Source organism: Dreissena polymorpha, chromosome 11 (assembly GCF_020536995.1).
Source record: "Dreissena polymorpha isolate Duluth1 chromosome 11, UMN_Dpol_1.0, whole genome shotgun sequence".
NCBI lineage: Eukaryota > Metazoa > Mollusca > Bivalvia > Myida > Dreissenidae > Dreissena > Dreissena polymorpha.
Window position 1 is genome coordinate 59,646,778 of NC_068365.1, and position 16,757 is coordinate 59,663,534.

Below are 16,757 nucleotides of genomic sequence, written 5' to 3' on the forward strand. Positions count from 1 at the left end.
AAAGCTATACACTTGGCGGCGACATTATGTGTTTCATTATGGAAATATTTTGCAAACAAAAATATAACACAACCCAGAGTTGTTAAATGGCAAACCGACAGTAGTTCCCCTAACTATTGCCCCATTTTCAAAAGAGGCCATACAATTTGACTCTAAGTTCATTGCATAAAAGGGCTAGATTTTGGAATGTCTGAACTCTTTATGATCAACTTGAAATTTTTATTTAAAAAAGGCGTGAAAAAACCTACAATAACACATATGGCGACAACACCCGCGCTATTCCATAAAAACTTGTCTTCATATTTGATGAATACGTATTATCCAGGTCTCCAACACTTTGAAAAAAACACGTCTGACACAAGCAATGCTGACTGATTGAATCCGCCCGTTATAGATTTATTCAAATAAAAACATTTTATACGGTTTGTGTTTTTGAAAGGATTTTTGATACGTCAGCTTTGTTCTCACAGATAAGTTTTACTCAATCTAGCTTATTCTGTTCATACTTAAAGTAATCCAAGTGACTATTAAACAAGTTTTTTTTGTTTTTATTAAGATATCAACCTTTCCAAACTTCATTATTTAGAATGGTGATTTTTCTGAGATTAACCAAAACTTAATAGATCTGAACGTTGCAAATTGGTTGTTTGTTCTTTATTATAATTGTTTAATAGTGTTTATGTTGCCTTTTTCATATTAGGAGTAATTAAAAAAAAAATATATATATATATATATACATAAAACAAAAGTGTAAATCTTAAATAATTATTTATTACATGTAACAACCAAATCCATATGATAATTAATTAAGACCGATATTGGATATACATTGTCATTATTGGCGATTTTTAAAACAGTGTGCTACATTTAAATCACTTGATTAACGTAACTAAGCAATATGGTTAAAACTATGTTCAGGATTGCTTGTATACAATTATCACTCACGATATCATTCATAACAGTCGTGAAAAGATTTTGAACAGAAGAAAACTTTTTATAGAGTCGTCTATTTATTCCTGCCTGGTTGTTTATTATGATTAGTCAAGTTGACGTGTTATAAGTTGAAGAGGACGCTACACATCTTTTCACTTGTAGACGTAGTGCACATGAACCACTTTCGAATGTATTCAATAGCATTTAACTAATCTATCTATTTACTGAAGTCTTCAATTGAAAAAGCAAACAGTAGATTTTTTAAATCATTGTGTTTAAATGTATACCAACTTTTTTTTCTTTGTCTTGTCCATGTAACTTCATTTGTCTAATGCTCGCAAATAAACCTACATATAGTGTTAAATGGTTGACATTGTAATGGCCGTCGCCATTGTTGAATGTTATGTTCATATGACTTAAAATCACATGACTTCTAACGGACTGCTTGCGAGCCCGTCACAGTAGGGAATTTTATGTAACCGTCGTGCAAGAAAATGCACTTTGCGATTGTTTTTTTGCGGTGCGCTTAAAAAACGTATACGGCTTATATCCGCGGATATTGACGAAAGGGCGGGATAAAATTGATAGGAGCACAATTGATATTTATCTGCACTGTTTTTATATCATTGCATAGTGAAAAATACGTTTTGCGTGCAAAATCTAAAAACGAAAGTTTTAAAAGTTAGCATTTTACTAGACATTGCTTGTTTAGCCTAAAAGCTTGCTTATTCCCATTCGTTCATACTTAATTATGTTATTTGTTAGTAAAATTTGATAATGTCAAGAAAAACACAATTTTATTCAGTCAATCTTAACCGTTTCATATATTTTTATTTATGTAAAGCCTTTATATATTCATATTCGATCGCTTCAGTCATAAGCGGATATAAGTCATATACGGTATTTACTTCTACCACTTCGTTTGTGTAAATAAAGGCGTTATCTGTCACACAGGTGTTAAACTGTGAAGGACATTGTTGATAAATACAGTGACACTGTTATCATGTAAGTAGATCAATGTGTTTTCTATTTATAACGTTATCATATTATTGAATAACACTCAAGTACATAAACTAACATACTGGAAATCACGGTACAGTTTAAACTTGTAGGGCTTTACTCTGTTTAGCTTCCTTTTAAACTCGACGAAAATTTGAAATTCTTGTTTGGTTAAACACTAATCTGTTGTATGCTGAACGCAGTTTTTCAAAATAACGGTTGCGATGTAAGATCACGTGACACTTTATTTTGTCTCTATTTTGAATTTTGAAATTGACTTGTTCACATATTTAAATATTATCGATTTAAATTATTTTATAGCAATGAGCTATGTGTTTGTTTTATGTTTGGAAGCTTTTATAAACTTCTTAATTTTATGTATTGAGAAGCCCGAATATTTGATTTCAATTGAATACATGTATATGTATTTTTTACAATTAACGCTAAGGCTATTCAGAAGGGAATTTCTCTTGTTTAAGTTTAGTAACGGAGATTTGGTAAATCGTGGTAGATTCAAATTGTTGTTGTAAGTTTAGATGGTTTAATAGCGTGATAAATATAATCCGAATGCAAAAACGTTTAGATATGCAGATGGTGTCAATTTTGCGCGTAACGTCTTTTGTGGCGGAAAATATAATATATACATCAGTATTCAAAATGGAAATTTAAAACGGTATCCCAATGTTCAGACCAAGACAACTCTGTTTGAGTTTTAAATTACATAGTTTACATTGTAGACTTTCAACCATCTTGAAATAGTATTATGTTTTTCTTCTTTACGTGCGGTAAACAATTCACAAGAAAGCGATTACAACTACGACGAACATTTGGGTACACAATTCTTATACATCATATTTAATATTTGATCTTCAACCGAAAAGTGTGGCCTTTACCGTGAAGTTTATTACATTGATTTGCGAGCGGCACGCCGTCTCGACATAACCATAAATTGTTGCAAGCCATATTGAAATCGCTTACAAAATGATGAAGTTATTATAATAACTTATAAATACGCCCATAATGAATTCCAAAGTAAGACCTTGGTCTACTACTTAGTTCTAAACAGATGTTGTACGTATTAATCCGTCTCTTAAAAATGACCATTTATGTATTGGTATTTTTAAACGACTCAAAGACTTATGTAACTGTCCGGATAAGATCCGACGGATGGGCGCGCAAATTCGGGCACTCTCATGCATGAACCACCAATTTAAGAGATAAATTGAGCTTCCGCAAGCGGTCTCGACAAAAGTAAGAAGCCTACAGTTTTGTCAAAGAGAGCTTTTGTAAAGTATTAAAAACACGAGGTATGCTTTTAATATACTTGAGCAAATGGTACATTTATGGGTCCCAAGTTCTTTACAGAATCTAACGCTTCGAGCAAACGAAAACGAATGGGATAAAACATACGTGCAGAATACAAAAGCAAGCGATCATTTGTGTTTGTTGTGTATAATAACGAACGATAATTGAAAACTGTTTGATATAGTCATCAGGCATACATATTCCTTTAGTTTTGTAAAATGTTATGTTTTATCCCCGCCCCCCTTCGGAGAAGGAAGCATATAGCAGTCGCATTGTCCGTGTCCGTGTTGTGGTCTGTGCGTCCGTCTCGCTGTCTGGATGTCCGTTCAAAAATATATGTCTCAGCAATAACATTGCCATAAATTTATGGATGACAAAATGTTTCGCAAAAGTAAACAATCATGCGAAACAGTTTCGCTTGTAACACCCGTCTGTCTACCTCAAAAAGGTCACATTTAGATGTCAGAGGTCATCAATGGCCATAAAATACCTTAACACTCTTGTCTCCGTCATAAATGTCTAACATATTGCTGGATTTTACATGTACTTTGCACAAATGAAACCCATCATAATACGACGTGTCTCGTGTAAACCCCGTATATCTGCCTCAAGGTCTAGGTCAAGCTTTGAGATCCAAGTTTTTATTTGAAAATTCCTGTCTTAGCAATGACTCTGCCATATATTAACGGATTTCAAACTGAATATGCACACCTTCTTATCATCATAAGACTACGTTTCCCTTCATCAAATGTTAAAGTCACATTGAGAGATCTAAGGTCAAATATGAAAGGAAAGGTGGAAAAGGGGGGGGGGGCATATGTTTCTTAGTACAAATGGCTGTTCATCTGTACTTATTAACTAATATAGTTGCGTATATTACAGGCTGTCCTAAATCTAAATTTATTGGCGACACTAGTTAGCGACCAGTTAAAGCGACAACGGAAGAAGTTGGTTTACCAGCAATTTGAATTGATAAAAATTGCATTTTGATTTGGAAGAAGACGCTGCGCCCATTGTCAGACTGTTTAGTCATAATCAGTAGATGGATGATGAAAACACTGACGACGAATTAGCAGAAGACTATGCTCCTGACCCACGGGATTATTATTCTCACTTTTACCGTGAGAGTGAGCGACTTTCAACGTTCCATGACTGGCCACATTGGGCAAATGTGACTAAGGAAGAGTTGGCTAAAAATGGGTTTATGTGTTTACACGTATCAGATCGCGTACAGTGTGTTTTTTGTAGAGCGAGTTTAGCTAATTTTAAACCTGGTGATGTTGTTGCCAATGTACATAGAAAATATTGTCCCGAATGTCCGTTTGCGTTTGGTTATGAGTGTGGAAATATACCAATACCATCTGCCAGCAGAGCTCAGCAAACAACAAAAGTCAAAACGTTGAATGGAACAAACAATAGAGGAACGACTGCAGCTGGAAACTTTGCATACTCATTTCCGCAATCTTCAATTATCCTTACGAATTCAATTCCAACCAGAAATGGTAATCCTATTGCCTCACCGCAGTCACATAGTGTAACATCGTTGACTTCAATTGCGTCAAATCAACGAACAGCAGCATTTATCACAGAGCCAAAGTACAGAGACTGGACAGACGAACACACGAGGTTACGATCTTATAGGGGATGGCCTGCACAGATGAGACAAACACCGAGAGATCTGGCAGCCGCCGGATTGTTGTACATGGGTACGTGGCAAGTTATTTGTGTTTTTGCATGTATGCCATTTTTATTTTTTACAATGAAATATTTGTAAGTACATCAATGCATAACAGTGTATCCCTGAGAAAAGAATCCATGCAAGCTGTTTCAAATTCATGATTTTGTTATATATAACTTATTTATACAGGTCATGGCGATCGGTGTAAATGTTATTATTGCGGGGGAGAACTCTATGATTGGGACCCAGAGGACATTCCCTGGGTAGAGCACGCAAAGTGGTTCCCACAGTGCGGCTTTGTGCGGAAACAGATGGGCGAACAATTTGTCATAAACATCAAAAATGGTTTAGTGAGTGCAGCATTGAAATTATTAAGAATAACAACTGAATGTTTTTAAGATTATTGTGATGCCAGACCGGCAAACGGCTGATCATATATCCATTATCAGCTTGTGTGTAAACCGGATGATATCAAGTACTGAATTATTGTATTAGTCTTAAGGATTATGAATGGTTTTATCCTGGTGTATTAAGCCGCGTCATATGTTCATTTACATTAAAGTATTGTACGTATATGATTTATATCCTGGTATGATATCATGTTTTACCAAATACTTAAACACATTCATATACTTGTATACATTGGTATTTCATATTAAGTATCTCGCAATTTGATTTACTAGTATTAAGCCTCAGTTATTGATGAGTATTCTCTGTGATTTCAAAGGCTACACATGTTGAGTCTCCGAGCAACCAGGAGTTCATTAGACGTCCACACGTTTTAGCCGCACTGAACGACTATGGGTATACCCAGGAGCAGGTCATGGAGGCATTACACACATACGGTATACATACGTGCAATTATATTGATCGGCATATTAGTTAACTACACCGAAAAAGTCTGGCTTGTGATTTTTTTTCATCAGAAAACACCAAGACGTATTCTTATTGCATACATCATGTTAAAACAGGTGTCCTCAATCTAGTAACTGCGAATGATATCAGAAAATATGTCGAGGAAATGACACATAAGAGACAAGAAGCCCAAATGCAAGCAAAACTCACTGAAAACGTGGCCAATACAAACTCAAGCCTATCAAGTCGTTTGGTCAACGGGTCCGACGGTTCAGTTGCCATGACCGCACGTGGTCAGCAAGTTTCCCAGCCTAGTGACGAGGCCGGGGCCTTCAATAGTCAGTTGTTCATCGAGGATCTGGTGATGGAAGGCGTGGAGGAATCAAATACTGGCAGTATTAATTACCAGCGTTTACAAAACTTGAGGCAGAATAGCCACCCTAGTTCTTTTTCCTCAGCAAGTAATCCTTCAGGTGAGGTCTAAACGCCTTGTGTTTTAAACAAAAATATAAACAATTGGCACATCAGATAATACAAAAAGCATATAAAACGTTGTACAATCACAAAGCGACATCAACGTCATATTTTGTGATTGTTGCAAACACACGAGTTGTTATAGTAATATACGCTTTGATAATTGTTTTACTATTAAGTTTGTAAACAGTTCACTTTTGTCCTGCTGCTGTCCGTATATTTGTTAAAATAAAAACAATATCTGAATTTCTACAATCATATTTATAAAATGAGGCAAAGCTGTAGAAGTCAATTTATGTTGCTTGATGGAACATCATAACATGTGTAATCTGTATTGTAGACGTCGACGATGTTCTTACGGAAAACGAGAAACTCAAAGAACAGCGGGTGTGTAAAGTATGTATGGACAAGGAGGTTTGCGTGACCCTCCTTCCGTGTCGCCACTTGGCAACCTGTGAAGAGTGTGCTAAATCAATTCGTGATTGTCCCATATGCAGATCAGATGTTGAAAGCAAAGTTAAAGTATTCTGGGCATAATAGGTAAAGCGAAAATCAAATTGAGGCATACAATCGTAGTAATTATCTGACAGTATGCCATCTTTTCTCTGAAATAATGAGCGATACTATTTATGTTTGCAATGTTCATAATGATGATAAATATTTGAAGTTTTCCAGATTGTAAGAAACAGTATTTTTTTTTAGCTGTTGACATGTATAAATATATATTCATATGGTAAGCTTATATTAACATGTACTACTGTTTGACAAGCTTATTTGCCGATCACGATTGTGAAATTTTTCTGTTTAACATTTTGTTACCGAAACAAGTGTACAGTTAAAAAGCCACGTATAAAATGCGTCATTCTTTACAACTGCGAAATGACATAATGCATCATGAAATTCTTAACCAAGGTTTTTAACAATGTTGAAAAACCTGACCATTAAACTATGGTTTGGCGTGAGGTCGAGTGGCGTGACCAAGTGGTTTCCGGTCGATAACTTTCGTTTGCATTGACCAATCACAATTAAATTCGGCATATCGCAAGTTGGTATTGAAACCTAGCTTGGGAATGTATTTAAAGCACAGGGGGTCAAAGTCGAGATCTCTGCTACAAAAAATGGAAATGCAGTTTCCGTAGGAGATTGAGATACCGTACTGAAATTTGCGTAAATTTAGCTTGAATGAAGACCTATCCAATGATTTTTTTGGAGCCATTCAGATCAATATCGCGGTCACTCATCTGCTAGAGTTTATGGCTGTAAAAAACATGGGTGATTTGTAACCAAATAGGAAATATTTTGATGCAATGAAGCTATCCTCTAAATTAAAGTCATTTATATTACGGGGAAAAACTGGGTGTCCTAAAATAATAGAGTTATTAAAATAATTATTTGGGCTAAAACATATGGCGTCTAATTAATAAGTGCGTAATTGCGATACAAACAGAATTAGCTTGAGCTTGCACTTGTATTGAAACAATATCTTATATGTTAACAGTCTGGTTTCGTGACTTTGAAATCATAATTTTTAAAGTTATAGAAATATTACTTTCAATTCATTATTTAACACGTTTTATTGTATTTAGAGAGCAAATGTTTAATGTATGTTTTTCATCTTGCTCGTGTTTATATTTAAAATAATGGAAGTGTGTTATAAATTGTACAATTGTATTCATAACAAATACCGAAATGTGTATTGCATTTATTTGTTTGTCGTTTACTTTTATGCAATATCTATTTATGTAAATTGTATAAGCGTAAACAATCGTAGACTTATTGTTGCCGTAAATGGTATAATATTGAATTTTATAATACGCTTGTTGTTGTATGCGTTTGTTTTTGCATTAAATCTTAACACAGTGAAAAGTCAACAAAAAATACTGCCGAATGAGGGTAAATCAATCCCAAACACATGCGAATAGTTAATTCACATCAGCATCTCATAATTAACTTAAGCGCAATATTATTTAAATATCAATTAACGACGATAGCCTTTGTAACTTTTGAAATTGCCACTATTTAAAATGCAACGTTTCAAGTAAAATAACGGGCACTTTGGGTTTTGAATTAAAATCTTAAATTACAAACTTAAGACTATGCTTTCAACGAGTTTTTGTGCAGGAAGTAGTGTATTGAAATACTAGTATTTAATTCTACACTAACCGTAAGCACTAATCCCATGTTGTGGTAACGGGGATACCACTCTCAATTCATCTGTAAATATCTGCAGCACCTAAATAGTACTCGTATGCCATTTTCTGTGGTCGGTAACAAAAATATATTCGTATAAAAGTGATGTATCAAAGCACGTATATGGTATCAACAGTTATAAATATCGTCAATAATGAAACTTCAGGAACGTAACCAGGAAATTATTGTCATTATCAAATCCACTTATAACAGTACATCATCTTTAAACATTTAATGATGAACACTTGGTCATGGAAAGGCCAATGCGAAGCATTGCGGGTTTAAACCGGTTTCATGTCTAGCTGATCCCACGCGTACACCTGACTTAACATAGCCAAACGCGCGCCTGAACCTATCTCAATGTATGTACATACGCAGACAGAAAATGAAAATATGAATACCAAATCCTGACGCGTAAATTGAATATTACACACATAAATTTAGTATGCTAGTTACATAACCATCGGGGTTTTATTAAACAGATTTATAGATAGTTTCTTCGTATAATACATTTTGTTACATTATTATGTTAATGTCGATAATAAACTGCAACATTAACATGACATAAGAAAAATCACAAGGAAAAGAAATGAGCCTCTGTGGAAAAACGGGGCAAATGCATGTGCGTATAGTATCGTCTCAAATTAGCCCGAACAGGCTAATCAGGGACGACATTTTCCTCTTAAATGGAATTTTTCTTTTCAAGGAAAAGTTCTTAGCGAAAATCCAATTAAGGCGATTTGTGTCGTCGTTGATTTGCAGACTTTTCTGGGACGACACTTTACGCACATGTATTAAACCCGGTTGTCCTAGAGCGGATAAAATAACAAATTATTGACCGAAACATGTGTCAGTGTAATTTTTGTCAACATAAAATCTTACAGCACGCATGCCTATCAGGCCTAATAGTGTTACAATACAGGATTTTATTTAACATTTGTAGACAAAGTATATAAACAAATACAGTATGACATCATAGCAAAAGCGCCAATTATTCATCTGTTTTATGATACTAATAAAACATAATGCGCACAGTTGCTTAGATATGATATGCCTGTAAAGTATGTTAACATATATATCAAGAAGTGCATACCTGCGTGTTTTGTTATTGTCGTTGTTCAACCATGAGCGGAAAATGGATCACTTGTCCTATAAACTGATCTTTCAATGTTTATGTAAATACATAACACTCGTAAATGGCACGTACCTAACTGATTTAAAAGCCATATAAACGCAGACATGTTTTTAGTATAGAAAGCGTTAAATGTAATTAACTACAAACTAGTACATTTTACTTTCTTAATTAGTACGAAATAAAATGTAAATCCAAACGTCTTGTAATATAATAAAGATGCATTAATGTCTCTTTTTATCATGTGCATGCCACGACACACCAGAAACATTAAGGGGAGAAAACCTCTTTAAAATCTGGAAAAATGGTCGGGAAATTTCCCGTAACTTCTCGATTACTCGTCACGTGACTGACTTAACTTTATATAACGTAGCTCTATACACCAAGTTCATAACGCAGTGGATATACGACGAAGATATAAACTGTTTTTAATCAACTACTACTTGAACAGAAGTCAAGATTATCTTATTTGTTAAATACACGTAAGTAATTTTATTTAGTAATTCTGCTCAGTTCAATCGAAATTTTGTTAACATATAAACGTGGTTTTAAGAAACGTTATAAATACGAATCATGTATGTTGTAAGAAAGTACTTCCAAAATGAGAGAATGGGGCATACATATTGGAGCTCGAGGAAGATAATTGCTTTTGAAGCGGTCGGAATGATTAACATGACCGCAAGTAAAAATTTCCGTTGATATTCAATAAAACATGCAGTGTGTGAAAAATTGTTAAAATCATTTAGAAATATATACTTCTCAAATTAATGAATAAACCGGCTAACAAAATATGCTCTGTCATTTATTCGTTATACGAAATATAAATAAATCTCTCATTTCAGGTGCTTTTTAAAAAGTTGTTTTAGTAAGAACCATGGAGGAAACTAGTTTTAAATCAAGTAATTCTAGCGGCTTTCCAAGTGGGGACTATACCAGTAGTTTACATGACCTACCATTACTATCTGCTGGAAAATATGATGATATAGAAGAAGATTCAGCGCCAATAGTGACACTTAATACTCGCCTACAAGATTGGATGATGGGCGACGAAAGCACGGATGAAGAGCCAGAAGACTATGCCCCCGACCCACGGGAATATTATTCTCATTTCTACCGTGAGAGCGAGAGACTCACAACATTCCATGACTGGCCACATTGGGCAAATGTAACAAAGGAAGAATTGGCCAAAAATGGGTTTTTGTAACTACATGTATCTGATCGCGTGCAATGTGTGTTCTGTAGAGCTAGTTTAGGTAGCTTTAAACAAGGTGATGTTATTGCAAATGAGCACAGGAAATATTGCCCAGAATGTCCTCTTGCGTTTGGATATGAATGTGGAAATATACCCATTTCGTCGGGCACGAGAGTTTCACAGGCAACACCAGAACATGCATTGAATAGAACAAACCTTTTAAGAACGACTGCAGCTAGAAATTTTGCTAATTCTTCGCTTAGGTCAGGCCTGTTTCAAACAACTTCAACTCTAAATTTAGCTGTTACTGCTGTATTCGTCACACAATCACAAAGTGCAGCAACTCTGTCTTCAATTCATTCAAATCAAGAAGAAGCATCCGCTATCTCCGAGCCAAAGTACCGTGACTGGGCAGACGAACACATAAGGTTATTGTCATACAGGGGATGGCCTGCACAAATGAAGCAAACTCCGAGAGACTTGGCAGCTGCTGGCTTGTTGTATATGGGTAAGAAACCTTGTTAATTTAAATGAGATATTTCGCATTTAGTTTTCACAGGGATACGTGTTGTAGACAATAGAAAAGACATATGTAACACTATATATAATGAGTTGGAGAATTGTGCGAATTGAAAATAAAAATGCATTACCCTTTTTTCCGAAACAATATTGAAATTAAAAAAAAAAACACAGGCTAAATTACAATTAAATGGAATGCATGTTAGGCCTTGGTTCGCTCACTGTCCATCTAGAGTCAATTCAACTCTAATGATTTATATATACATGGCGTGACTGTGGATATAATAATTATATATTCGTGTACGTTCTAAAATTTCAACTTGTTTGATCGCCAGACTGTACCCCTGCTTATTGAAAATAATAAGACACTTCCGTATTAAGTCAAAGGGCTTACGTGCATTCATTACCTTTAGTAGGTCAAGCTGATCGGTGTAAGTGCTACTGGTGCGGAGGGGAACTTCATGGCTGGGAACCAAACGACATACCATTGATAGAGCATGAAAAATGGTTTCCACAATGCGGGTTTGTAAGGCAGCAGAAAGGCATTGAATATGTTATGAACATCAAATACGGAGAGGGGTTAACAAATAAGAAGCAGACAGGAGCTCAAGAGCAAAGAAGACCGACAATTGTTCCATCCAGCCAACCTGGTCTTTTGGTCAACCGGTCAGACTGTTCAGTTGTCATGACAGCACACGGTCAACTAGTCGCCCAGCCCAGTGATGCGACGGATGATGCCACAAGTCAGTCAAGTGCTGACGATCAAGGGCTGGGCCATGGACCAAATTCTGTCCAGCTTTATAACCAACGTTTGCAAAATCAGAGTTATACTAGTGACTCTAGTTCATTACCCTCAACCAGAGTTCTGTAAGGTGAGTCGAACTTTAGGAAACATAGTCATTTGACCCGATGATGATCCAAAATTGCCATTCACCAAACGGTTTGAACATATTAAAACACTTCTGGTTACAATATTGTTTAATAGATATGCTCTCTTATTACAAGTAGTAGTCTGTATTTCTCAATGCTTTCATCTCAAGTTGGTTCACCACATTATTTCAATGGTCCATATTTTACGAGCCCAATACTAAACGAGAAGCTGAAAGAACAGCGTGTGTGCAAGATCTACATGGACAAAGTGTTTATCATGATCATGTTGTGTTGTTACCTGACCACCTGCGAAGATTGTGTTGCTGTTGGCAACCTGCAAAGATTGTGTTGCTGTTCTAGATAGATGTCATAAATGCAGACATCGGTTTAATAAAAAAGTGAATGTCTACTGGACTTCGTAGGATCGACTTTATACTAATATATCCTATAATATCTGGACAAGTGTGAAGGCAAAACTACTACCCTATATTTTCGGGCTACATGCAATACAAAAAACTGAGGAGGAGATGCATATAAAAGGTCCCCAGTGCAATACTCATTTAAACCATATGTTAATTTTTGGTCCGAATTCTTAAGTCGTTTCATTGATTGTTTTGTTAATGCTATGGTTGTGTACATATTGTAATCACAGACTGTGGATTATACTAAGGAATATGTTTTATAGTTCTAAGAACGTATTTGTAGCTTGATTGAACGTGATTTTGATATACATTGGAGTGGGAATTACACAAATATTAAAGACACGGGATTATAAACAAGCATTTATGACACAATAAATATTTACTTAAATTGAAAAAGTTTTGTTTGTTGTTGTCTAGTATATGTTTTTCTTATATTTTTAGAGGGTTTATTATTGTGATCGTCTTATCATTGTTAGTGAATTTTGCAGTTTAATTCAGTTTGTACCAAAAAATGAGATTCCCACTTTACTCATGGTATCCGTAAATCTAGTTTTACAATTTCTCTTGCTTTCACTGTGTGATATTTGTATATTTATTTTCGTTTACATTTTTTTCCTTTTTTGAACATTGTCTTGTTGTTAATGTGTTTATTTATTTAGGCATTATTTTGATATTTTACTGAAATACTGAGATTTCATAATGGTATGCATTGTTTCGCTCTTTTTTATAGTAAATATCTTAAATAATTCATAAAGTGGTCATTTTTTATATTATATTTATTGCATTATAGAATTACACGCACAATCTTTCAACACATTTTTTATATTTTTAATTTATGTTCATCTATATCAATGCTTAATGTTTACATTATTTTTGAATAGTACAGTTACGAAGATTATTAGTTACACCGTTAGTAACTGACGGTCGATGGGATATACACCCTCACTATACACCTTCGCTCTCGTATGGTATTAAATTACTGAGGATGTATATCCCATACACCTTTATTTACTAAAGGTGTAACGATTATCTTAAATAGCGATCTTTAAATCTTGCAAATGCATACATACATTTATGGTGTATTACACCGGTAAGAAAAATATTTACAGTTATTACTCATACCTTTATGACAACAATTTTTATTAACTATGAATTTTTAATGAACTGCAATTTACCATATCATTTCAACAAATTGGGCTAAACATTTTGGTAACATATTGAATTTGAGATTTGAATACATTTTATAGAAACAAATGTGGCCACTTATAACGGCTACCTAAAAAACTTTGCAAACCCGAAACTCAAGTACCATTTTTCTTGAAGATTTGCTTTTTTGTGATAAAGCATGCGATAAAAGGTTTGTTTTGTTATTAATAATTGATTATTTTTGCTTACAACATGCGTTTTTTTTCACTATGAAATTTCGAAGCAAAGTTGGTCTTCCCATGTGAATTTTTCATTTCCTCATGGGATTTTTCTTTTTCGCATAGGATTTTTTCCAATCGGATTTTTCCCCATAATTTCAGGATGGGAAAAAAATCCCATGGGATTTTTTTGCATTTTAAAAACGTGTTTTCTTTGGGAATTAATATAAAGAAGTAAAACTCCAGCTGCTGGAGCAGTATTGCATTCTTTTTATATACAATTAGTTGGTCCTTTATTTAAGGCAAGTGACCAATCGCCAAAACAGCACAATATAAAACAACATAACCACATTTTAAAATAAAGCTTGGGTCTCCGCCTTGGAACGGTAAATACAAAGCATTAGGGGTTTAAACTGGTTTTAGAGCGCTCAACCTCACACTTGGCTTAGCAATATTCATGATAAATATAAGTGTACAATTTAACCTCATAGAATTGCAACTCAAATTAAACAATAATAAAAGGGAATTAAAACGCATTCATTTTAATTACCATTTAATTACTCAATGGTAGTAAAGAGACCAGAGCAACAGAGTTACAACTTTTTGAGGAACGATGAAATTAAACAACGAACAAGTGTCAACTACATCCCTTCTTTATAGAAAACGATTTAAGAACAGAACTTATAGTTTATTTGCGACTTAAGCATATACAGCTCATCGTCAAAAACAATAAATCAATCATAAATACATATACATACACATGCGTCAAACTAACAACAAATGTTTATGCATTTTTACACATAGATGATTATTGTGAAATGCAATATGGAAGAGAAGGCTCTTAATTGTTAAACAAAGAATATAAGAATATATTAAAGAATATAGCATATATATATAGCATATATATTTAAGAATATAGCAGCATAAAGTTAATAGTTCAGATCATCATCGCGCAAATACAGGAAGAAGCAGCAATAATGGGTGTAAAAGATCCATTTTACATAATTTGGTTGTTAATACGACTGCTAAAAATAAACAAGAAATCACACAAGAAACGCCTGTAAGAGAGAAAATATTAATTAAAGTTAACGCTATAAACAAGATTACCTAAGCATGTAGCCTAAAACAGTGAAAGCGTGTCGTATAAAGCAATATAGAAGCGATGACGTCACAAAACTCTAAGTATGTAAACCTTATTTACGGATGTTATAATCACTTTATGTGGTCAAAACATTTTATTTTTGCAAATAAAATCTTTCAAATCAGTCATCGAAATTTTAAATAAAATTTAATTTAACGTTTTAACCAATCACCGATTGCGTTTTCCCGGCTGTAGACCAGATGACCATTGACCAAAGAGTTCGGATTCAATTTCAAATAAACTCCAAAGGACGTGGAATGTAAATTTCCTTCTTTGTCTGCACACCGGAAATATATTCAAAATAGCCTAACTGGCATTGATTCTCAATTTTTACCTGGAGCTAGAATGACTGGACCAACGAACACTTATTGCCAGACACAAACGCAATGAATTATGGTTATGATTCTGTGTTGCTGAATAAAACAATACTTTAACATGTGTACATTTGCCGATGTGGGATCTCATTAAAAACAATATTTTTCTCCAATAAGTGTATATAATGCGCAACTTATCTACAATTGTTATTTTGGACATACTAGAGATATTTTTTGTAATATGTGTACCAATATAATTAATTTTATCTTCCTTAAACAAACACGTTTGACCTAGATTTCTTAAGGTCAGTATGCAACGGGAGAATGCTTATTTGAATATTGCAAATGTGTTTTAGTTTAGGACATGCAAACACTTACAACAATGGTTTATTTCACCACAAAGTAAATATAACATACATCGGGGAAAACATCTTCGACGATACACCAGACATGAGGATAAACATTAAAACTGTTATTTAATTCGTGCCTTGAATATAATGTTGTTATTCTATTTATAAAATGGCTATTTAATGAGCATACAAAAGCGGTCAGTTAAAAGCAATTACTAATCTCAATGCACTCGGTCATTTCGATAAAATCATAAAAAGAATGCCTTTTTAGCCTCATGCGATTATTGGTCTTATGGCGTTTTGGTTAGCGAAGCTCAAACCCAGCCTGTGCATTTGCGCAGTCTGATTAGGGACGATGCTGTCCGCTGTCAAATCACTAAGTTGTTATGGTCTCATAATGTATTTACTGACCTGACTGAGGGATGCTAAAACAAGGTGCGATATAGCTATGCTGGGCGCATATGGCATAAGAGCCATTTTCTCATGACGCTTGTTTAAAAAAAATCTTATTGCGTAATATTAATGGCTCATTTTAGAACAATTATTTTCGATATAAAATTGAATTAAAAATACCAAATACAGCAATACGGGTAGCTTGTTCAGGCATTCAGGAACGATTTTCAGACATGCTTACCGCGTACGGCAAAACATTATGGTTAGATAACTAAAAGAGTTTCCTTTTATCGTGACCCTATACTATTTCGGTGGTGTTTGTTTTCTCATTTTGAAAGCAAAACTGTGTTTATCGATAGTCAATAATGTCTTCCCCTGACGATTTAGTGACCGAGTAACGAAAACCCCGAAGTTATGAGAGAAGGATTTTAACGCCTAATTGTAACTGTGCCATAATGTGTGTCTATGTGTCGTTTAAACATGCAGAGAGTAGTCTGGCATTCCTTACACTGAGCAGTGTTACCTCCTTTACACTGTGAACAGACTAAGTGATGTAGACAAAGAACATGGGATTTCTCTCGAATAAGCTTATGAAATGTTCGAAAGTATTAATTTGTGTCTGCTTG

General features: G+C 34.5%; 1 protein-coding gene and 1 long non-coding RNA gene across 4 annotated transcripts in view; both read left to right on the forward strand.

Annotated features, from left to right (window-relative positions):
* The first annotated feature begins 1,858 nt into the window (after positions 1-1,858).
* The window catches only part of LOC127849562 (baculoviral IAP repeat-containing protein 7-B-like), a 94,501-nt gene continuing 79,602 nt past the window's right edge, over positions 1,859-16,757 (forward strand). The window contains exons 1-6 of one of the 3 annotated variants that reach the window (XR_008034913.1): positions 1,859-1,938; positions 4,120-4,943; positions 5,105-5,265; positions 5,643-5,760; positions 5,887-6,243; positions 6,585-7,156. Coding sequence is in view for 1 of the 3 variants with exons in the window: in XM_052382277.1 (XP_052238237.1) it covers positions 4,280-4,943; positions 5,105-5,265; positions 5,643-5,760; positions 5,887-6,243; positions 6,585-6,781 (1,497 nt within the window). In the remaining 2 variants the exon portion in view is untranslated. Of the gene's footprint in view, positions 1,939-4,119; positions 4,944-5,104; positions 5,266-5,642; positions 5,761-5,886; positions 6,244-6,584; positions 8,001-16,757 lie in introns of those variants that run through there. The other 2 variants (XM_052382277.1, XM_052382276.1) reach the window with 2 other exon arrangements.
* Positions 9,660-11,815, forward strand: LOC127849580 (uncharacterized). Its single transcript, XR_008034929.1, has 3 exons — positions 9,660-10,048; positions 10,409-11,266; positions 11,694-11,815. It is a non-coding gene; the product is annotated as an uncharacterized LOC127849580 (long non-coding RNA).